This window comes from Oxyura jamaicensis, chromosome 8 (assembly GCF_011077185.1).
Source record: "Oxyura jamaicensis isolate SHBP4307 breed ruddy duck chromosome 8, BPBGC_Ojam_1.0, whole genome shotgun sequence".
In the NCBI taxonomy this organism is placed as follows: domain Eukaryota; kingdom Metazoa; phylum Chordata; class Aves; order Anseriformes; family Anatidae; genus Oxyura; species Oxyura jamaicensis.
In genome coordinates, this window is record NC_048900.1 from 6,077,446 (window position 1) to 6,100,594 (window position 23,149).

A 23,149-nucleotide genomic window follows, 5' to 3' on the forward strand; every position below is an offset into this window, starting at 1 on the left:
TCAGTTCTGAATGCCCAAATGGCCTACTAGAATTTCCAGGGCATAAAGAAACTAAAATATGTTATCATATTTTGAAAAATATTATTATATTAATGTAATAAATTATAACCTTTATAAATAAACATTCTCAGATACACATAAGATGTGTTGTCCCATTTACCTGCTGCCGTGTGCTTTTTATGTAATTAAATTCTGAGCATCAAATACTTTAGAAGGTTACAGCACCTTCATTCTAAAGGAGAAAAGCTGATTCTTGTTGATAATATGTCTTGTGCCAACGAAAAAGACTTAAATTAATTGGTTGAACTACTACACAGATACTACAAATCCAATTATTATATTTTTGAGTCCTTACGCCTCCCTCATTTAGTCATTTAAAACAAAAGAAAACAAGAGCTATTTAACATTTAAAAATAATCATAGTAATTTGGGGCATGAATCATTCCTTACATTCTTTTCCAGCTACAAACAATTTCTGTTGGGAAAAGTGCCATATAGTATCGACAGTGACAACAAATTGTATTGTCCAGTGAACATCTGTTTCCGACTCCCACACTGATATTGCAGGTTGGGTACTTCTGAGTTAGTCTTCACAGGCTGCCCGACCACAGAGGAACTGGAAATTACTGGTACGTTCAACTTTTATTATTGGAACACAGGAAAACTTTATCATCATGCTGGGAAGTTCTGTATCTTTTGAAAAATTGGAAGGAGGGTTATGTTAGCACAGAAACCCGCATGCGATAGTTCTTACGAAGAAGGAGAAAAGTGGCTCCTGTTCATTGCGTCCCTCAGTATACGCAGGTACGCAAGTCTGAGATCAAAATGTCAAATGTTTGTTTTTAATAAAACAAGCAGCAGGGCAAACAAAGTACCAGATTCTTCCAGTCTTGCTCAATAGGTAGTACTGTGTCCCTATACAAAGTACCCCTGAAATCCAAAGCACGGTTACTTCAGGCAGGGCAGGCTGAGGTTTAATAGGGGTTGCACAATGCGGCTCTAGGGAATGCTGGTCTTGAAGAAAGAACTGATCTTTTCTAATTCACATTTATTGCACCAAGGTGCTATGATAGCAACTTATAGAGAAAGACTGTGTTAGGTAAAATTATTACTGCTAAAATAAAGCAAAACATGAAGACCTAAGCAATTTTTTTCAAAATTGAGGTGACTTTGTTAGAACGATCAGCGCCATATTTTTCATGGTTATGCCGACATTTGTTATTTGGTTTGGAGGAAAGTTCTGCTTTAGCAAAGTCAGAGAAGAAATGAAGATACACTCTTGATAAGTGGTAAGCACCAGTTTGATAATGCTCCCACACCTGATCTGTAAGTACATCAGTCAGTGCAGAAAGAAAGTGCTGAAAAATATTCTCTTTTCCAGAGAAAGAGGAAGAGAGAAACTCCACCAAAATTTATATTAATTAGAGTGGCCAGCATGCAGGGGAATCAAAGGCAAAACATGTGGAGCTCCTGCTGGTGAAGAGAAGACTTTGACTAAAAGGAGAGGGATGCAAATGAAAAATAAATGCTTTTCAATGTCCTCATATGAGCTAGCCATATAAACACTCATTTTGAGTTCTAACACTTCCCAATGCAAATACTCTCACTGAAAATTCATTCTTGGTCCGAAGGGAGCTTTGTCCTTGACCACACCTTCGGAATAAGAACCTATGTGTCTTAAGAATGGCAGTTCTCAACAAAGTAAAATAATTGCCACATCCATATATCTACTTAAAGTTATTGTTGTTGTTACTGTTGCAGTTGTTACTTATCCTTTGTTATAAACAGTCCAAGTCCTGCATCAGAAAAAATTTTTTTGATGCTATTCCGTATAGCAATTTTGGATTTTTCAAAGACTAGGAAGTCTGTGTAGAATCTTAACAATATGGCCAATATGCAAAACACTGTTGGGAAATACTAGGTCTCAGGTAGAAAATTGCCTGATCTTGCTTTTCATAAGTGTAATTATCAGTAAATATGTACCAATCAAAACAATACTCCAATAATATTTGTTTGAGAGTCTTTCTGGCTCCTTTTCTGTCCATATAGGCAGAAAGAACCTCAGGGATTGTGGAGTGGTTACAAAAGAAACTGAAACTATTTTAGACCAGGGTGATCTGGGCATCAGCTACGACATTAGTCTTGGCTTCCACTTGCACACTAGATAATTTGTACCACCACCTAATTTAGTTTCATGCCTCCCAGAAGCTTTTCTACTGCATCCCTACCATCTCCGGCAATTCTCTCAAATGTCGTGGTTGTTATGCCCTAAAACTACACAGACAAGTGGGAGCAGAATCGGAGACTTTGGGCAATTGTCTCGTTACTCTCCCTGGATGATTTCACTGCTACCTGAAGGAGAGTTTGCATTAGCTACTTTTGTGGCCTTTTTGGGGGTGATTTTTATTGAGCTATGGGAGTAGCAAGATGGATCAGAGGCTGCAGGCCTTTCTGAACTATCCACTCTGAACTCTCATCTCAAAAAAAAATCACAGTTTCCTAAAAGTATGCACAAGGAGTTCTAGGGAATGTCACTTAAGCACACCAAGTGCTGGTGAAGATCTCACTGTGGGTCACTGCAGCCCATGGCCACAAATAACTGCAGTTACTGCTGCCGGCATAGTGACTGTGGTACTAATATAATTCCTGAGAAAGAGAAAGGAAAAGAAGAGACAATAAGTAAGAAAAAGAGGATTTAGAAATAGCACGTAGCAAATGAAACTTAAGCACTTGACCGAGGCAGCTCTACAGAAGAAAACAGGAAACTGGCAGTTGCTCTAAGTGAAACTGGAAATACACTATTCAATATCTTAACTTGCACTCCGTATTTGGAAAAATTTCTCATCATCTTCAGTAAAGTTTTCTTCCGATAAGCAATACAGGACCCATAAGCACAACTTGACTTATGCTGAAAATCATTATATGCAGGACTGACTTCTTCAGCTCCCTGTTTAGGAGAGAGTGGTTGTAGGTGCACAGGGAGTTCTGGGCATCGTGTGGAGAGGAATATGGTTCCCAGCGCTCTGTTACTCACCTCTCCCCATACTTTTAAGATGGATGAATTGGATTTGGGGGTGACTAGACAGCCCAGGCACTACCTCCCATAAGGGGCTGCAACAACGTACTTACAGAGTGGTAAGGGATTATGACTCAGCACCACCAGTCACTGACGTTGCTCATTACTCAGGACAAACTGCAAGACTGCAGTAAGTATTCCCCAATAAATACTGAAAGGTATCCAAATGAGACAAACATAGGGTGCTGACTGTTACAGCAGAATAAAGACACAGTTCTTCGTCACATCCAGTGTCACTTAGTCAGGATGATGTTTCCTGTATTCAGCAAACATGCCAGTAAAAGAATTTCCTTGGCATACAGACAACATGGAAATGTCCTTTTAAAAATCAGTTAATACGAAGAGAACTCATGAGCTAGCTGGAACCATTTCCTATGCTGTGGAAAGAACACTTGAATAAGGTTAACCAAGACATTTCACCCTCCCAACCTCCCCCCTCCCCATCTATTTCTGGATGTCTTCTTTTGTTCACCCTTTGCTAATTATAGTGGCCTTGCTTAGGTTATATTTATAGTCTTAAAAGAGTTGCCTGACTTTTAGAACACTTTATTCATGTATATTTCCTGTGTTTATTGTTGCCTTAACTAATTTTTTAAATTAAAATTACTTGATCCAAGATTTTATTTAGCAACAAATATCAAAGTAACTTTTCTTTCAACAAACGAAGAGCTGTATTTAGATATAAAAAAGCATTTTTCTATTTCTGAATTTCTGAAAACAGATTTTAGTTTCTTTCCATCTCTAAGTGATGTGTATGACAGAAAATTCCAGAATTAGACAAAACTAAATTTCTTTATTTTTTTCATGGCATTTTGTATTTTCATTTTGTGTCTTAGTATATTTATTTATTTATTTTTGTGTCTGTAATGGTTGCTTTAATTACCGTGGTGTTTCCAAAGGACAGTATTGAATATTTATCTGCCTGGACTGCCCTGATGTTTACCTAACCACCTGGAATTGAACATCTACCAGCTAGAGAAATGGAAAAAAGTCATTGAGGGTATTCCTATGAAAATATAGTTCCATTTTCCTACTGCAACCATGCTTAATCTCTCCGAGTTTTCCCCAATCCCCTCTTAAATCTGCCCTTTCATTTGCTGTAGTTGCTCTATAAACATATTTGTAGTAATGACAATAGCTACAACTTTTAGTCCTTAATTCAAAACAGTAAATAAAAACCATTTCAGAGAGGGAAAAAAAAAAAAAAGGAACATAGCACAGAGTCTCAGAGCAGAGAGAAAACACTTGTATGGAAGAGGCTGAGCTATGACCCTTAAGCTCACAGCATTTTTAGGTTTTGCACCTGCCGTCAGGTGCTGATGCCCAGCAGGTGGGGCAGGCTCTCCGGCCTGGTGCAAGAGGGCCCTCAGGCCTACCGCAGGCCTTAACAGCCCCACCTGGCCCCCAATTTGTGGCACCATTTAAGCTCCAGCTGAGGCCATGTTCCCTTTTAGGCTGCCTTGTGGGGTTTTTCCCTTAAGTGCTCTTTCAGTTGCCTTGTTGTTTTGGCTCATCCCTTGTCCCTGCAATCCTCTGAGGCCTGCCCTGGTTGGCACATGGGGCAGCAGGCTAGTGCCCAGCAGCTGTGAGGGGCAGTGCCTGCTGGTTTCCGTGGGGGGAGAGTGGTGCGTTCCCCCTGCCCTCATCCACGCTGAAGACCTGGAGGAGAGAGCCAGCAGTTTGAAGTATGTAGTAGGTACCAGGCTTAACATATTAAAAGGAGTAATCAGTGGGCAAAAATGCAAATGTTTCACGTCAGTTTTTTGATGGGGTAAGACAGAGCATAAGCGCAGTGTGTTGTGACTTAGTCTGAATAAAGCTGCTTTCTGCTAGTGTGCTGAAATGGCTGGAAGCGTGGTAATTCGGAAGATTCTTATTAGAAGAAAAAACAAACAGAAGACTGCTAAAAGCTGTTCTAAATATAGTAATATTAAATTTCAATTTGCTTTTAACTGATCTCTCCATCTAGGTGTGGGGAAAAGTGGGAGTGCTGAAATAGGCACTTTGTAAAACACCTTAATAAAATTTTTGTACGGTACACATTTAATAGAGTACCAGATTTTGGGCATAGTCATTACCTTTGGATTGTCTGTAATGAAGTTCAAGCCAAAGGTTTATTATTCAGTTGGCTATCTCCTGAATTGCTCTCAGATTTAAATTAATTGTTGAAATATGCTTTCCTTCTATACCCAAACTCACCCTTTTTGAGGCTGATTTTTTTCCATCTTTGCTTAAAGGGGAGAAAATAAGCAACTACATTTTATTTGCAGAGCATGAAATTAATCTTTGCTTCCTTTTAAAAGCAGTCTGGCATGGATTCAAGTACTTGTAACTTGAGGCTATGAAATTAAGCAAACTGTGATAGCTTGATACATGACCAAAACCAACCAAACAAAAAATCTATGGCTGTGTTTTTGGGTACCATAAAATAACATACTTCCCTGGAAGGAAGCAGGTTATTCTGTTTTAGATAGTTGAAAATCTGCTTGTTAACACACACTAGCTGAAGTTGGGAGCTGAGAAATACCAGACTAAGAAGTTTCAGTGCAGCCTATCCCTTGACTTTTACTGCTTCAATATGTGGCTGTAAACAATAATTTCATAATAATTTTAATATCAGAAATGGAAAAGAATTAAGTATTTTACTATGTTTCTGTGACTATAAGGCTGTAGAGTGCATTCAGCCTGTTTTTGAGTGTTCAACCTGGAAGTGCAACCTGATAGCTCTCAGCTTTAGGCCTTTTCTTCAGTAATGTCTGACTGAATTTTGCGGAAGCCATCTTGTCAGTGCTACCACATGTAGAGCACAGTTCCTCACTGACTGAAGTCTGTTTTGTTCAGGTTGCTGTGCTTCTACATGGTTGTTATATGTCTGTATTTGTGGTTTCATCAAGCTGTGGAAACTTGAATCTCTTAATCTTTCTTCATAAATCACCCTTTTCTCAACTTCTGTTATCATTTTGTCAGTGTTTTTCACGCCTAGAGCTGAGTGGATTATGCAAGCTATTGACTCCACAGTGCTGTATATATAAAGGTGATCATCCCTTGATGTGGAGCAGCTTATCTTTACATACGAAATTATAAAATAACATGCTTTTACATTATAGGCTTTTAGAAGGATTGATAGGAAGTCTGTAAGTGACAACATTATGGCTGGGATTTCATCCTTTCTGCAGGTGATCTTAAAGTCTACAGGTTAACAGAAGAATGTTCTTAAATCTAAACAGCCTTGGTATAGAGGCAAACTTTCAGAAACATTGTAAGAGTAATGTACACATGCATGGTATCAGAGTGATACATTTATCATACAAAATCATTGGTTGTGAATGAACAACTTCCACAGAGTAGAGTCATATTCTTCCCACAGTAAGATTTATTGTCAGGTTCTAAGAAATGCCTTAATTTTCAAGGGTGGTGGTGGTGGTGCAAATGGCATTATTTTTGTGGCAGAAGCATGGAAAAGAGTTCTTTGCAAATGAAAGTCTGTCATATTTTACCAATAAAACTGACAATCTTGAGCAAAATTTGAAATACATAATTATTTTCCAAGAGATTGGAGTCTTTTTCTTTGCTTTTAATGTGTAAAGCTCTCTCTAGCATTTAGCAAAAATATCGAATAATCACAGCAGAAAGTAACAGTTTATAGTAGTGGTCTGAGAATACAATAGGTTATAGTAACATCAGTACAACTTTCATTATGAGAATTTACTACTATCTTGGACTAACCGCAGCATGTGAGCTCTGAACAGCATTGTCTTACTGCCCTACAGCAATGCAATATGCATTTGGTAGTGTACCTGGTTAATCTTTCTACTGGCACAGCTCACTGCTGTCATGTGCTTCTGATTGGGAACTTACACTTTTGAAGAAAAAAAATAACTTGTAATGTTAAATTTCTGTTTTTTTCATATCATATGGCTCCAACTGGCAGCTAAACATGCAAGTGTGTCTTGCCCCTCCTCTGTAAAGGCTGTGGTGTGTGCTTCAGGTCATGCGGCAGGGGTGGCTGTAGTTACAGAACTCCCCATGGTCCTGCTAGAGCCTCTTCCATCTTTTCTTGTTATTAGCATTAGGATGGACTGGACAACTTTTGGAATTGTTACTTCCTCAAATTTTTGTCTACAATGAGAAATAAAACACTTATTTCATCATGGCTGTTCATGGGAGCCTGTGTAAGTTTGCTAATGTGAACTCGTGATGGCAAATCCACTCAACTGTAGGTGTTTAAGAAAAAGACACCTGTGTGAAGAAGCATGACTGCATAGTCTCAGCCTGATGCTGAACATCAGACATGAGATGGAAAAGTAACTAAATCCAGGGTGACCGAATTCAATCTAACTCCACCATATGATGTCGTCACCTCCGGTAGCAGGAAAATACACAGCTTTGACATGATTGGACATAGGAGAATGTTGTCTGTCTTTTTACCCCTAGAAAAAGTGCCAGAGGCTTAGCAGTGAACAAGCTGTTTAAAAAGGCTACAAAATAGCATTTCTTTATGCTGAAATACTGCATTTAGTTACATCTTTTCTTCAGAAGAGATCAAGAAGATGATCACGAAGTTAACTTCTAACAGTGTTCCCCTACAAGGTTCAGTAGGGTGGCAGCGATAATCCCATGCTTCACTAAACACTGTTTTTTGTGCTGAGGCTTCTTTCCATAGCAATTGTTTTACTATTTCTTTCCTCATTTCAGACAAAACATACTTGTTATGAACACTTGCCTTTCACAATCCGAGGGTGTTTAGTTAAATTAATGATTCTAATGCAAAGAACATTAGCTGTGTGAGAGGAATACTTTTCTGTTTACCCCAACATTTTTTTTAGTGTTTGAGGAAAATGGTGATTTTTTTTTTTTCAGATCCAAATGCACTTAAACCAGACTAAAAATCAGTAACTACATACGACAGCATATTCACTAGTCTGACTACTGATACTAAGGGCAATCTTGAACCTCAGTTTCTGGCTGCTTCCAGAACACTACAGTTTTATTTCATCAGCTATGTTAGTTACATTTCCTGTCCTGATAAATGTGTGTTACAAAGTCCAAAAGCACTTGAAGTTATCAAATTGCCTTTGATTACTTAAGTCTAAATAATGTATCAACCTTTCATCACCCTGAAGAAGAACTTTTAAGGTATTCCACTACTGACATTTGTTCTCAAAAGCCCCCCAACAAATAATAATAAAAAACATGCCAACCCTCTATTTTTCCCCTAATCTGTATTTATTTGGTTTAATAATCCAATTTCTGTACTGTTAGCTCTTATTTTTCTGTGCATCTCTTGCCATTTAATTTCATGAAGACTGAAGTTTGGAATTAACCCTGGTGTATTGAGTATTATTATTACTGTAGCTATCTAAAGGCATATTGCAAGACAGACACCAGTAGTTCTGCTGACCCTATTCACACTAAGTTTGTACTGCTTTAAGAAACAATTTGAAACTCTGCTAATGTAGTTGTGCTTACAAGGGATATGCAATACAAAACTAGGCATATGTTAGCTTTTTAGCTGCCAAAACATCTGTTTCCATTGTACAGTAGAAGTCCTGCAAGACAGGATCCTTTTGAGATATGTGGTTAAACCATTGGTTCTTTGAAGGTCACATTTACAGCTAATGCAAGCATAGACAAATTTGTACTTATAGCAAGGAGTCTATCCCAGAACTGATACAGTCTGACATCAGTGAATGGCCTAAATCAATTTGCAAACTCAGTGAATAGTTTTAGGATGAGCGTCTTTAATGTGAAGTATGCTGGTTCTTCCTGCAATCATTCACTAATTGGGTTTATGCTCACATAGTACTTTGACCTATGACATCCTTGCTAAAATAGCCAAATAAGTCAAGGTAGTTTTTTTTTTTTTTTTTGGCAGATTCTTTAAGCCCTTTTTTGTAATTATCAACGTTAAGTGAATTTTCTGATCCTCAGCCACAAATATTCTGAGGAACCGTTCTCCAGTGCAGGTTCTGTTTTCTTCTGCAACAAGCAAAGACAGCTTTCTTTCATGGTTTGAGGAATACTTTGGAAGTAGTTGTTGAATTTTCCCTGATGTGAGCTGATGAGGAAAGACCAGTTCACTGGAACTGTCTGCATCCTTTCTTGGGGCCAGGTAACCTTTGGACTCTAGAAACTCTTGCAATATTTTCTTTTTAGCTTTGTACAAAGACCTTTCACCTGACTAAGAGAGCTGGCTACAAATCTAGCATCCCCAGGGCATTCCTGAGTTTTCATAGCTAAGGATAAGATGGATATATCTTTCTTTTATATTTACTGAGCTTTCAGCAACTCCAGAATAGCCGACAAAGGCCTTCTTCGCTATTTTACTGGCACATTACTTCTATATTATTTCATCAGTGTCTAAAGAACTATACAGAAACATTTCTCTTGATAAGTAAGCATTATGTGATGTCAAAAGGAGAATTTCTCATGTAATTTCTAATGACAGAGTACCCTGATTTCACAAGATAGATTTATGTTTGAGATTTTAGCAGGTGTTCAAGTCAAAGTTACTAGATTGCAGCTGCTGCTTTGGATCTTGCTCTGGCATTGGTACTCATCCTGACTAGTTTGCTTCATTAATACTTTGGTTAATTTCTGATATCCAATATGAATATAGAAGGATCTGCTCTTTAGCAAGTACAACCATTACATTACATACTTTTAAAACTCAGATAAGGGTACAGTTCTGTGAAATGTTGCAGCTAGTTGATGCAAATGCTAGTTAAATGTTGTTGCTAGCTGATGAATATTTTGACTTTGTACATGCTATATGCCTAACACATTCCAAAAGACGTGTTGACAATTTGTAGAGCAACAGGTGTGAAAGTTGTGATAAACATAGGCTGATAAAAGCTTCATGAAACAAAGTTGTTTTAAAACATCTAGTTGAGATTGAAAACTTGAGATTTTAGAAAAATCAATCAATTTTCAGACAAATTGAAAGAAAAAGCTTTAAAACTGTAATTCACTGGTTTTGTTTGTTTTTAGGTTATATCTAGGCTAAATGTGGCTTAAACCACTCATAGTCTGGGACAGCATTTTTTCATCATGTACTCCTCCCTTTCGATACCTCCTGAACTCTGCTAGCTGCAAATGTCTAAGTGTCTAGGATAAAGGAAAATGTTTACACGTTTCTTTCTTTAGAATGAAGTGAAAGGATACAGAAGAGAATTGTGTACATACTGTTTAGTAATCAACAGCCAGTTGTGCAAGGAAATCATTTGTCATTACAAAATCATTCTGAATTTCATATGAACCACCTTTGTATACCTTTTAATTGTTTCATTATTTGTCATATAAAAATTTAGTCTCAGATCTGCTAATGCACCTATCTTATCTGGAAGACATCTGAAGATGTAGTCTTTGCATAGACAAGTAGGAATAATAGGAAAGTGTCCTCTCAAGCAAGTACTTCTCAGCTGTGTGTAGGTAGGGAACAAAGTTAACTGATTTGAAAATCTAGTTGCTTCTTCCTCACAACTGCCTCTTCCCTTCCTTCATTTAAAATCTGTCATTTACTTAGGTCTCTCTTTTTTTTTTTTTTTTTTTTTTTTTTTTAATTCCCACAGGTATTCATGTCCTCCAGGGCAATCTGAAATAGCTGCTTCTTCTACCTTGATTGGAAGGAGCTGACAGCATGGATGGACAGAAGAGGGCCATATTCAAGAAAGGTTTGGAAATCCTTTGTTTAATTCTGAGTCTCTGCTGCTAACAGGTGGTGTTACCTGGTGCAGTTAACAATGTAGAGTCAAATTAAATGTGTTTTGAGAACCTCACGTTTTTGAAGTTGAGAAGTTTAAAGTTCTTAGTGTTGTGTTATCTGATCCCTAAATGTGTTGACATTGTTCTGGAATGCTGTGCAGTTTAGTAGAGCTCATCAAATTAAAAATCATATATATATATATATATATATAGGGGTACAAATAAATGATGAAACTGATGCTTCCCACAAATGTGTGGAAAAAGTTCACTGGCCATTTTTGTATGTAGTGAATTTCTAGAACATAGGTAGTTCTAGAAGTCTGTATATATGTGGTGGTATACATATACTACCAGAGTTAGGAGCAGTTGATCAAATCTTCCATGAAGACATTTCTGCATCTTTTATGTCTGTAGTAGTAAGCATGCGTTAGCTGAAGGATATCAACCAGCCTGGGGCTGGAGGTGAAGACCATCACTACAACTGTTACCAGCATAGCATGTTGAATGCATATGAAATCTGCCTACAGATTAAGCAATAGAACCACAAAAAGTAAATGTTGCTTAAGTATCTTTTCATATTATCACTTGTATCATACCCGTGATTTTTAAGGCAGATCTTAACTTAAAAATTCTTACACTGAACAGTATCTTCTGCAAATCTCAGTAACTTCTAAAGCGGTTACTCCAGATTGAAGTACTGCATGGGTTGAATGATCTGGTCCCTGGTTTTTAGGACATAGTCTCTTGGAAATATATCGTATTGTAATTCTAATAGTTAAATTACTAAAAATGAGCAGCATAGCTTACTAAAAAAATATTATAAAAAGCAAATAGCAAACTAAGATGTGACAGCCTTCTCCCGTTTATAGTCCAAATTCTTTCCCCTATGAGTAAGCTTTGTCCCTTGTTTCTCTTTATTTGTGCTGAGCTTATAATGGTTCCTGCAACTATTCGTATGGAAAAGTCTGAGAGAAGCTGGCATTGTATATACAACATACACAGCTTGCTTTTCTTGCAATCATGGGCTTTATTTCATCTCTGCATCACTATGGTTATGATAGAAATTCTGTTGTGGCAAGCATCCTGACTGCAGATTTTTAATGAGATCTCTGCTCTGTACTAGATATGTATAGATTCACTTCTCAGTGAACTTCTACAGTAATTCTTGTATTTGGATATTGTATCATTTTCCCTTCATTACACAAGAGTAACTAAGAAGTTATGGGTAGTCACAAATTTACAGAGTTCTGCAGCAAATAGTTGTGGCATAAAACGTCTCCCTGTTACAGGAGGAGATTCAGTGACTGGCAATGTAATAGAGAAATTCAGATGTAATTTACATTTTGTTATCTTATTTTTTTTTTAGATGGATTTTTTATTAATTCCAGAGCTACATTGAGAGAGTGGTTAAAAACTGTAGTTTATCTCTATTGTCTGATTCCAAATTTTTGGCTTACTATTTCTCTGTCAGAGCTGGCCACAACAGACCTCAAAATTGCCTTAATGAATAATCTCGAATGCATATGGGGAATTTCTGGCCACCAGAGCGCTGTGCATAAGGATTTATTGGGTAGTCCCACTTCCTAGTGCACCAATAAAAATAAGAGCCTAAAGGTCATTGCAGTCAGTGTAGATTACAGGAATCCCCAGTGCATCAGTGGTGATAAGCACCAAAAGAAGTCTTTAAGGTAATTTCTTCCTCCTTGCTTTCTATTCTGTGCGTACCCTGCTTAGGACTTAGCCTTCACGGCTAACTACACACACGCGCGCACACACCAATATCCCAGTGAGAAAGCTAATATTCCAATATGGACATACACATAGAGTCCACGTAGATGGCAGAAATAGGATTCCTTTCTGTGTTACTTGAGATAAGTTTGTAAATGAGTGTAGAACGGTGTAACAGATATGCTTACAGCTTGGAATACAAGTCAGAGAAAAAGGATGACAAGGAAGGAGTAAAATTCATGCTATTCCCTATGGAGGTTAATAACAATTGTGGTAAGTAGCAAATACAGAAGAGATGAACTGAAACTTGAATCTCTTTGATACAACTTATTACAGGCTCAGATGGAAGACAGGTACAAATTTCTCGTCATAATAATCTGTCTACTTAAAGCCAAATAAATTAGAGATGCTTGGAGAAAAAAGACAAACCATATTCTCTTGCTCATAGTAAAACATTGTAAAAAATATCTTTTGTTCTTAATTGAATATAATGTAAGATTGTTACCTACCTTAAGTTCTCTAAAAAAGATGCTACTCCTAGCCCACTCGACAATGGAGAAGAGGGTTTGGTCAGCCATTTTACACATAAGCCCAAATGTGTTGAGCTTCTCATGTTTGCTTCTGTTGGCTTGCTCCTGCTGCAGATATGCCATGATCTTAGCTTGGACTTGTGGCTCATCTGGCTCACATTTGAGGAGTTCCAATATCAGATGTGGAATACTTGCTGGTGAGCTTGTTTGGTAACTATCCATGTATGAGTATCCCATTATTGACTCTGGTGAGCTAGTGTAAGGGTCAGGGTACTCAGACTTGATAGCACGGCTTGGAAAATGGCCATATGTTTGGTAACCTTGCAAGCTGCCGTGGGGTGGCATTGTCATACTAATCGGGGAGGTTACAAAGGGACTTCTGTCATAGTCTGTAGGAGGCAAGGCAGTGTGGTTCAGAGGTAGGCCTTTGGAGGCAGAATGGATGTTCTGGATTGCAGAGGATATTGTCAGGTCAGTTGGCATTGCTTGGATCACCTGAGTCATGGCTTCCAGTTTAAGTCCATTTGCTCGGATAAGAGCTTTCTTCTGCTGCTTCAGTGCCCTGTCTCTCTTGTACATTGGTCCAAATTTGTTTCTACCACCACGCATTCGGTCAGCTCGCACAGCTGTCGGGGAGAGAGGGAAGTAAATCATAATGAAAACTTGAAATCAACATTCTTTAAAGAAACAGTAGGACAGAGCAGAAATGTAAAAATGTAACTCCACGATTTTTTTCATTTTCAAAATAGCACTTTTATTCCTAAAGAAAAAAAAGATTTAATAAGTGTCACTTTTTTTCAGGTAATTTAAATATCACATGCATGTCACTAACATGAAAGAACTGCTCTTTACATTGATTAGGAGACAGGGATGAACACAATGGTTGGCTACAGGAATTTCACACCTGCTATGGGATCACGTGGAGATCTCAATGTATATTTGGTTTTATGTCAAGCTACTATGTCATTAAGAAATAAGGGCTGATGTCCAAGATTTGTCTGAGATGTATCCAGTGGACCCCATTGTCTCATTATAATCATTCCATTACTGCCTTCCGCTGCAGCAAAACATCTGAAACGTAAATTGTGAAATGTTCAGTAGTCACAAAGGGGAATGTTTTTCTTGGCAAAAAAAAGAAATATTTTCTTTTGAGGATTCTGTTCAGATTGGTGTAAAACTTGGAAAAAAAATCTAGATATCTGAACAGCTTTACAGAAATGTTTAGCTGCAGTTGGAACATGCAGAGAGAAAGCTGTCAGCTCGCTGCCTTCCATGTAGAAGGTGGAAGTGACACAGAAACTATTGGCACTGTTCTGGCTTGTAATATCTCTGGAATTAGAAATAATTAAAACAAATCCACTTCAACAGCTGCCTTGGGAATCATACTGGTGGTCTCTGTCACAGCAGTATCTGTCACCATGGTATATATGTAATGGTCTAGCGAGGAGCTCCCACCAAGCCCACCTTGCCCAATGGCAATTAGATTGAAAGAGGAACCTTTGACAACCTGGTGACATGTTGAGACTGCTGAGATTGCTGGAGGTTAAGTTCTTGAGCTTTTTATCTTAGGGATTAGTAGAACATTAAAAATTTATTATGAATGCTAGATACGCATAATACTGTACATTATCATAAGGACTTTAACGTTTAATGATTTTTTTGGTCCACGGTAATTTATGAGCTAGACTTTAAGGCTATATATGTAACTACCAGGGAAATACACATATGTCACAAGCATTTACAATTATGGAAGTACGTTTTCTTCTGATTTTCTAAATAGAGGAAAATTTGTATGTGTACATAAAAGGTGTACAGCTAAGGAAGTTAAAGTACATTTTTAAAGTATCTTTAAAATACATGTACTTTACTTACACTTGTAGTAAAAATGCTTCTAATATTACTGCTGAATGTTGATTTTGACTGAAATGTGGGAATTTAAAATAATTAAATCACCATGCTGCTAAATGTAATTAAATATGTATACACAGTATCCTTCCAAGAATTCTAGAATTAACAACTGTAAGCCAAAATCTATTAGCAAATACTCTCATAACACCTACAGATATTAGGGTGTATTCCATGTAATTGCAGAAGCACAAAATTTGGTCCCGTATCATTGCCAGCAACTGAGAGGTGTTAGAAGTAGCAGTAGTTACAGGTATTTTGTCCTCATTCCTTATGTCAACAATGAGAAAAGGATTCCAAATGTCCTGTTATTTTACTGTTTGAATTTGGAAGACTATGTGGGATTCAGAATGTTTAGTGCAGTGTCTGCTAGCTGAGTCTCGTGGGCGATTAGAGTAGTGTTGAATTCATCAGACTGCAGGAGGCTGAGTATTCTGTTGATCTTCAGTTATATCAACAGATTTCTGTTGCCAAACTCAGGTGATTGGGGCTTATGCTGTATGATTCTGTTAAAGGTTTATTGTACCCCTTACTGGTCTGATTCTTCCTTTAAGTGTCTCAGGTGAACACAATTTCAGTATGATTTTAAGAATAAGGAATTTCTGAGCTTGTCCTTGGTCAAGCAGAAATGCCATTTGCTGTGAAATTTGAATTTTAGTATTTTATATATTAAAGTTAAAATTAATTGTGTATATGAGTCTCACATTTTAATCAGAATGATAACTGTGCATTCCATTATCTCAAAGACTATTGTACACTTCTTATTCTTCTCTGTACCTGAGAGAGCCAAATTAAGTCAAAACTATACTTCAAAATTCTTATTCTCTTTCATTAGTACTAACATCTCTGGTGTAGCATCACAAAAATATAGGACATAATTTAAGAGATTTTGTTCTTTAATGCCAAAGCAGGTCAGTGTGAGAAATGCACGTATTTTCTCTCTCACTTATGCAATATTATCAAAGATAATATTATTAAAAAAAAAAAAAAGCAAACAACCCTAGACAAAATAGAAATAAAATTGGATAACTGTCTGTAACAATGACTTCTTAAAATCTGGACTCTTATTTTTTTCATGTTTAACCTAAATTAATTCTTTTTATAAAGCTGCAAAACTAATTTCCCTACTATCTAGATCCCTTCATTCAAAAACTCAAAAATATTGAAATATCAAAACATGTATGAAATTTGAGTTTATGGTTTTGACTAGGCTTTGGTGATTTTCCATTTACTCATTAGATTTTCTTTAGAGAGCAAAAATTTCATTGAACTCACAAAGTCACCTTTTACTACAACTTCAAAAACATGATAAATATTTTTTTATAAACTAGTATGTATCATAACATTTGTAATCCTCTTATTTTCCAGAAACTAATCTGTAGTTGGCAATATCAGCAAAACTTATAGGGCTTACCTTCTAATTTCATTCCAACGCTTAGACATTTTTGAAATCGACAGTAAGGACATCGTTTTCTCTGTGTTTTGTCAATCTGGCAATTCTGATTTTCTATACATGTGTACCTTTTGTTATTCTGGACTGTTCGCTTAAAGAATCCCTGCATGATAGACACAAAAGTTAGACTCTGTTGCTTGAACACTGTTTCAGCATTTTATTTTATAGAAATCATTGTAGCATATTTTTTATACACCACTTGAAAACTTCTGAAGTTATATGGTTTACTCTAAATTACAGAGAGCTGTACCCAGGAGAAAACCACCAGATTCTAGAGGTTTTCCTGTATTAGGGCTATGTTTTATGCACTTACGTCAAAGCTTAACAAGACTGGCTATAGTCTCCTGTGCCCCTAACAGTGGTAGCAGCAGTAGAGAGGTTGACCAGCTCCTTTTGTATTTCTTAATAATTATAAAACGACTGAAGTGTTCCCTGGAAAGTAATTCTATATGAAATAAGTAGGAACACTATGGCAAAGATAACAGAAATACAGAATACCTCCTGCTAATGTACATCCCAATGGTGCATGCTAAAGGCATAAGTGCTTGTTATTCATTTCTCATTGATTTTTTTAAAATGAAAATATAATGTGCTAAGTTAATTTTCCCATGCCACTAAATATCTTAAATTGCATTTTTCTGGCAAAGGAGGTTCCTTTACAGTGCATTACTTAAGAAATTGCAAAGAACTGAAAAGATTTTTACATGACAAATTTGACATGCTATAAATTCGTAACTGTTTAAACTCTTTTGTATAACAGAATCATTCAGATAAATGCAACTCATGTTTGAAGATAAATTAACAAATATTTTACTCAAAATTAGTAATTTAATTGTACAATAGTTACTTGACTCTGTGTCAAGTAAGCTCTGAGAGTATATAGTTTGTATAAAAAAAAAAAAGTGTAAGGTCATCATAATCCCAGAAATTTACATGATAATGTTGAAGGATGAAAAATCTTAAGAAAGCTGCATTAGACTTTGCAAAACTGATCTGTATTGAGGATACTTTTTCACTTTATCCTCCAGGAACAGCAATGCTCTAAATATATAAATCAACTAAAATCAATATTTAGGACGGTTAGGAAGGAAAGGTGTTCTTTAACTACATCACTTTACAACAGCAAAACACTTAAAAGCAGTGATAAAGCTCCAATCCAAACCAGTCCAAGTTGTTTCTTCCCATTTGTACAAATGAGATCTCACCAATCATAAATGCTTTGGTTAATTTTTCCTGTGACTAACAAGAAACACATCAGAAGTAAGCCAAATTATTGCACGTCTATATTTTTAAATTATCATCTTTTTCCTGTTTGTTTGGAACTTTTTTTGGGCTGTACTTCTTTTTGTATGAAGAAATTGATACAGAACCTTGCAGCTTTCACAGGTGAGAAGTCCGTAATGGTACCCAGACACTTTGTCTCCACAGACTGGACACAGTTCCTCAAGGTCTTCATCATAAGAGTAATTCACCATTTTAAACTGAGACACTGGGAAAAGGAGAAATAGCACATTCGATTAGAGTTACGTGAATAGCTCACTTTTTCTGCAGCTGTTCTCTGCTAGAGGGAAAGTTCTCTTTAAGCACGCCACTGCGAACTGCAAGAAGTTTTATTTTTAAAAGTGGAGCTTGCAAAGGAACGCATAACTTTTCCCCAACTGCAAACCCGCGTGATACTTGGCAGGTGGGACACAACTCCCAGCTCCTCGCCTTCCTGCTCTAAATGTTAACATTTCCCGCCCGCGACCCAGCGCCTAGTTTGCGGCACCTCCAGCTAACTGAATTCATCCAAATCCGAAAGTAACCGAGGACGGGCTTTAAAAAGGCGGGACGAAAAGCTGGAAGTGCCGCCGGCGGACAGTAACCGCGTTCGTTTCCTGAAAGTTTTCTTTCAGCGCCAGCCTGCAAAGGTTTGCAGAGCCCGAGCGCGTCCCGCAGCCCCGCCGGGTACCCACTCGCCGAAGCGGCGAGCTGGGCCGGGGGCAGCTCGCCCCTGAGGTTCGGGGGGCGGCCGGCGGGGTCCTGCTAGGCAAGGACGGCGGCGGGGGGCTCCCGAGCGAGGCGAGCGGCACCCCAGGGCTGCTGCCTCCGGCACGCCGCGGCTCGGAGTAGGGGAGCGGCCGCAGTCCGTGCCGACCCGCCGCCTGCCAGAGCCTTCGGAGGAGGCGGGCCCGGCCCGATTCCCCCCCCCGCTCCCGGGCGATGGGAGCGAGTTCTCCTCCTCGCAGGAAAACCCGAGTGGGAAAGCAGGGGGTTTCCGAGCGCCGCGCCCTGGCACCGAGCCTCCTCCTAGGGCGAGGGGAGGGCTGGGCTGGGCGGGCTGAGCTGGGCTGGCCGCCTCCAGCACCTCCGCGACCCCCGGCCCATCCCTCCCTGGCTTCCCAGCAGGTCCTGGGAGGAGAGGGCAGAATTTCGAAAGAGCGGCCGGGACCAGAGTTTCCACCCCGGGGGAGGACGGAGCGGGCAGGGTCCGAGCACCGAGCAGCTGCCCTCCCGGGGTAGCGCTCGGACGGGCGCTCCGCTGCCCCCCGCCTCCCCGGTGGCGTTCCCAGCCCAGGTATCCCGCTGCCATCCCCGGTGCCCCGGAGCGAGGCGAAGTTTCGCACCGCCGCCACCTGTGTTGCGCCCGGGGGGTAGCCCGGTGCCTGTCGGGGCCCCGGGGGCGGCTCACGGGGTGCCCTCTGCAGGACCCTCCTGCAGCTCCGCGGCCGCCAACTTGGCAAGAGTTTTTGGGGCGGCCCGGGGCCGAGCCCCCCGCTCGCCGGGCGGACCCGAACACGGCCGGCGTCCCGGGGAAGGCTCTCCCCGGCCACCGCCGGGAGCCGGCGGCCCTAAACTTTTTGGCAGGACGAAGGGGCGCCTTGCCGGAGGGGTGGGAGCCGAGCGTGCGCGGAGGGGGAGCGCCGTGCCTCTCCCCCCTTACCTTGCATGTTTTCCGGCATCTGCCCCTGTTCCCCATTCGACCGGGCGAGTCCCAGGGCCTCCGTCTCCACTTTGGGCAGCATGACAAGGCGGCTGCGGGCCGGGCTGGGGGCTCCGTGACCGTCCGCGACACCAGCACCTGGACACGGCAGCACAGATTTAGCTGGACCAAGGGGCGCTCGGCGGCCTCTGCTTCTTCCTCCTCCTCTTCCTCCTCCTCCTCTTTCCTCCCTCTGCTCCACGCCAGCCCTTGCCCTTCTGCCGCGGGAGCACCGAGCGGCCCCGGCCGCCGGGAAGCGCCGCCGGGTGCCTGCAGCTGCGGTGGTCGGGCTGCAGGCGGCGGGGGCGGAGAGGAGGAGGAGGAGGAGGAAGGCCGGGGGGCGCAGGAGAGGAAGGGGAGACCCCGGGAGCCCGCAGCGGCTCCGCCCGGGGCTCAGCGCGGCGGCAGCCCGGCGCCCCGATCCATGCGGAGCGGCACAGTGCACGGGAGCGCTCTGCTGCCGCTGGTGCTGCTGGACAGGGTTCCCACCCCCGTCCCCCTCCTCCCTTCCTCCCTCCTCCTCCTCCTCCTCCTCCTCCTCCTCCCCCCCCTTCCCCCCGCCACAAGTGCGGAGGTGCCGAGTCAGGACCTCCAGCCCCTGGCCCGCGGGGAGGCGCTCCCGAAGCCCGGGGGCTGCGGGGCGCGGGGGCTCCGGCGAAGGGCGGCACTGACACCGCCCTCGCAGCCAGGAAGGCAGGGCCGCGATGAGCAACACCCTCACACACGCACACACACACACGCACGAACAGAGCCCACTGCCCCCCCCCGCCCGCTGGTTGGGCCGGGGGCCGGGGCTGCGGCCACCCCCCAGCCCCAGCGGAGCCCCCCTGGGCACTAGCCCGGCTGCTCCTCCGTGCCCCGGGCAGCACCTCGGTAGCTTCCCGGGGCGGGCGGCAGCTGCGGGACCCCCGGCGCTCGCTTTCCCTGCGGGCGGGGGGCAGCGGGAACCTGCGCTCGGAGACCCCCAGCCCTTGCGGCCGCGCAGCCCTGGAATAAGAGAGCAGGAGCCGCGCTTGAGCTCACCCTACCTAGTCTGGCTTTTCGGGGCTCCCTTCCCTAAAACTTCTTGCAAAATGTGCCGGTGCACCGTTTGCGCAAAACCCAGCGCCCTGGCGGAGCCGTGCCTCCCTTCCCCGGCCGGCACTGCTCGGCGAGCTGTCCCGAACAGCTCGTTTCGTGCCTGGGCGGCGAGAGGCAGGGGGCCCCGCGGCACGGCGGGGGCCGGGGGAGCCGGGCTGCCCGGTGACTCCGGCCGGACCCCCCGCCCGCCCCCGCTGCCCCCCCCGGGGCCCACCGGGGCGGGCTGAGCGGCTTTTGCACCTTCTGCCGCCCGCGCTGCTTCCGTGCGCTCAGCGCCGTTGTGTGCGCTCAGAGGTGAAAACCTTTGGCGGTGAGAAGTGCTTCCGACCGAAGGCGAGGCGCGGCACTGCCTGCAACGCGGGTGCCGCGTTCCCCATCGATTGGGGCGGATTGGGTACAAGCTGCCCCCAGTGCTGACTCGCTGAGCACTGGGAGCGATCGAAAGATGGGGCGCGGGGGGGGACCGGCCACCTGCGGCCACGGGCCCGGGCGCGCCGCGGTCCTCACGCTTCGAACCTCCCGCAGCCACCGAGCGGGAGAAGAGATCTTCGTCCAAAGCAGCGCACATGCCGAGCCAGCCCTGCCCCGGCAGCGCTGACATCGATTTTCTCTCTTTCTTTTCCCTCTCCGCGCAGGGTTTAGCAATTCGGGGACGGACCCAACGCGCAGAGAGGCTGGGACCTCTCGGGCTCCTTCCCTTCTCCCGTTCCCCTCGGTGCCGGTCAGCCTCGCTCTGTACCAACGCCGTTTCTCCGCTTACAGTTTCACATCCTAGCGGTTCGCCTCCAACGAGTTTTAGCGGGGGAACGTGGCGAGCTGCGGGACCGGCCGGCTGAGGGCTGAGGCCGCAAGCCGTCCGGAGGGATGAGCCGGGATGCCCTCGTCTCCGGGCCGAAGCAGGTGGGGCTGAGCCCCCGCCTGGGCCCTGGAGAAGCCGCTCCCAGGTGTGCGGGCTGCGACCCCCGCTCTCGCCACACCGCCCGCGCCCGCTCCCGGCAGCCCGGGGCGCTGAGCGTCCCCGCGGGAGAGGAGCCGTCGGAGCACGGCCCCGCGGGCTCGCCGGCAGGCCTCGGCAGGTCTGCCGACCGCACAGCGGCGGGGCGCCGTCGGGGAACCAGGTGCTCCTTTCTCTGCCGGCCCCGCTGCGTGGAGGCGCCCCGTGACTTCTGCTCCGGGAACGGCACCCGCGTTTCGGGAGAAAGCCGGGGGAGAAGAAAACCCCGAGCCCGGACAGGGCAGGAGGGAGCCGCCGGAGTGGGACGGGACGGGACGGGACGAGATGGCCGCCTGTGCCCCGCCGGAGGGGCTCTCTCCGGCCACCCCCTCGAGTCCGGCCCTAGCCCCCGTCCCCGAGCACTTCGCTCCCCCCCCCGTGAGCTCAGTGTCATTCCTCCGGGAAGGCTTTGGAGCCCGTTCAAAGTGTACATTGCAAAGCTGCTCCGCGAGCTATCGCCATAGATGAAAATACTTTGGAGTGGTTATTACACATCCACGTTTCTCCGAAGTTAACAGTTTAGGGCAGTACACATTATAAATGATACCTGGTCCCTTGTGGCTACATTTAATTTAACATGGAGTTCCAGCTCTCACGATTGCCTTGAGCAACCTTAATTACCCTTTCTTCTAATCTCTTCTCCATTCCTTACTAAGTTCTCCAAACTTTTTTTTTTTTTTAAAATGTGATTTCTCTCCTGAGTTTGCCTGCCTTCTTCTGACTTTGCCTGAAGGTCTTGATTGACGCGTGTAATTATAATTATAAAAGATGATGGCTCGGGGAGCCTCCAGCAGCCTTGATTAGTACAAGGATCAAGACCTGGAATATTTTATACTTCCCTATTTAAATGTATGTACATTTACATTAAAAAAACTCCGTCTAATTTTAAATAATCTGAAGCTTCTTCCACCTCTCTGTTTTCAAGGCAGAGGGTTCTGTGTGATGCTATTTGAAGGCAGGCTCCTATTTCTTACAGCTTCAAAGAGGCCATAGAACCCGGGCAAAATTTCCCCTAAGCAGGGACATTTCCACCTCTGAGGATCTGCTCGATGAGCACCAAACAGCACGCTTCTACCTCCGTGTAGGGCAGTGCCCCGAAGAAGGTTTCATTTACCTTCCCAGCGAGCAAACTCCAGCGAGAGCTTTTTGGCGGGAGTGTTCAAGACAAACTTCGCAGAAACAAATGAAATAAATTAATGAAAGACTGGAAAGTTTCTGTTGGGAAGTCTAAATGCGACGCCAATCAAAAAGACCCACAGGGAAGTCTTTAAGGAGAGAAATCTGCATCCTCTCCCCCGTCCTCTCCCACTGAGCGCTCACATGTGCAGCCCCAGAGTCAAGCTGAGCAATCGCTCCCTGAAACCAGTGGCTTCAGCCAACCTGCCCCGGCACACCGCCTGCCCCACACACGGCCGGCCCCACACACGGCCCCACACACGGCCCCAGCCACGGGGAAATGCCCCGGAGCAGGCAGCGGGGGACAGCGGGCAGCGTGCGCAGGAACCCTCTGCAGCTGCGGCGTTTGTAATGCCTGTGCGGCAGCATCTCACACACCCCTCCCGCCCAACTTTACGAGACTGTTTATACCAGGGAATATGCATTTATCACAGGCTCTGTTCTATTTTCTTTTCTTTTCTTTTCTTTTCTTTTCTTTTCTTTTCTTTTCTTTTCTTTTCTTTTCTTTTCTTTTCTTTTCTTTTCTTTTCTTTTCTTTTCT

At 43.1% G+C, this 23,149-nt stretch overlaps 1 protein-coding gene and 2 long non-coding RNA genes across 8 annotated transcripts in view; 2 read left to right on the plus strand and 1 right to left on the minus strand.

Moving 5' to 3' along the window:
- The window catches only part of LOC118170788, a 29,547-nt gene extending 29,410 nt beyond the window's left edge, over positions 1 to 137 (plus strand). For all 3 annotated transcript variants that reach the window (XR_004752887.1, XR_004752885.1, XR_004752886.1), the window contains one exon: positions 1 to 137. This exon is cut by the window's left edge. This is a non-coding gene — a long non-coding RNA (uncharacterized LOC118170788).
- Positions 1 to 23,149, minus strand: part of NR5A2 (nuclear receptor subfamily 5 group A member 2) — an 89,340-nt gene that overhangs the window by 60,491 nt on the left and 5,700 nt on the right. The window contains exons 1-5 of one of the 3 annotated variants that reach the window (XM_035333343.1): positions 20,387 to 20,521; positions 19,320 to 19,457; positions 17,767 to 17,885; positions 16,358 to 16,499; positions 13,018 to 13,664 (exon numbers count right to left, since the gene is read on the minus strand). In XM_035333343.1, coding sequence (XP_035189234.1) covers positions 13,018 to 13,664; positions 16,358 to 16,499; positions 17,767 to 17,885; positions 19,320 to 19,401 — 990 coding nt within the window. In that variant the 5' untranslated portion in view covers positions 19,402 to 19,457; positions 20,387 to 20,521. Of the gene's footprint in view, positions 1 to 13,017; positions 13,665 to 16,357; positions 16,500 to 17,766; positions 17,886 to 19,319; positions 19,458 to 20,386; positions 20,522 to 23,149 lie in introns of those variants that run through there. The other 2 variants (XM_035333341.1, XM_035333344.1) reach the window with 2 other exon arrangements.
- Positions 3,592 to 23,149, plus strand: part of LOC118170787 — an 81,672-nt gene continuing 62,114 nt past the window's right edge. The window contains exons 1-3 of one of the 2 annotated variants that reach the window (XR_004752884.1): positions 3,621 to 4,768; positions 10,648 to 10,749; positions 17,752 to 17,885. This is a non-coding gene — a long non-coding RNA (uncharacterized LOC118170787). Of the gene's footprint in view, positions 4,769 to 10,647; positions 10,750 to 17,751; positions 17,886 to 23,149 lie in introns of those variants that run through there. The other variant, XR_004752883.1, reaches the window with a different exon arrangement.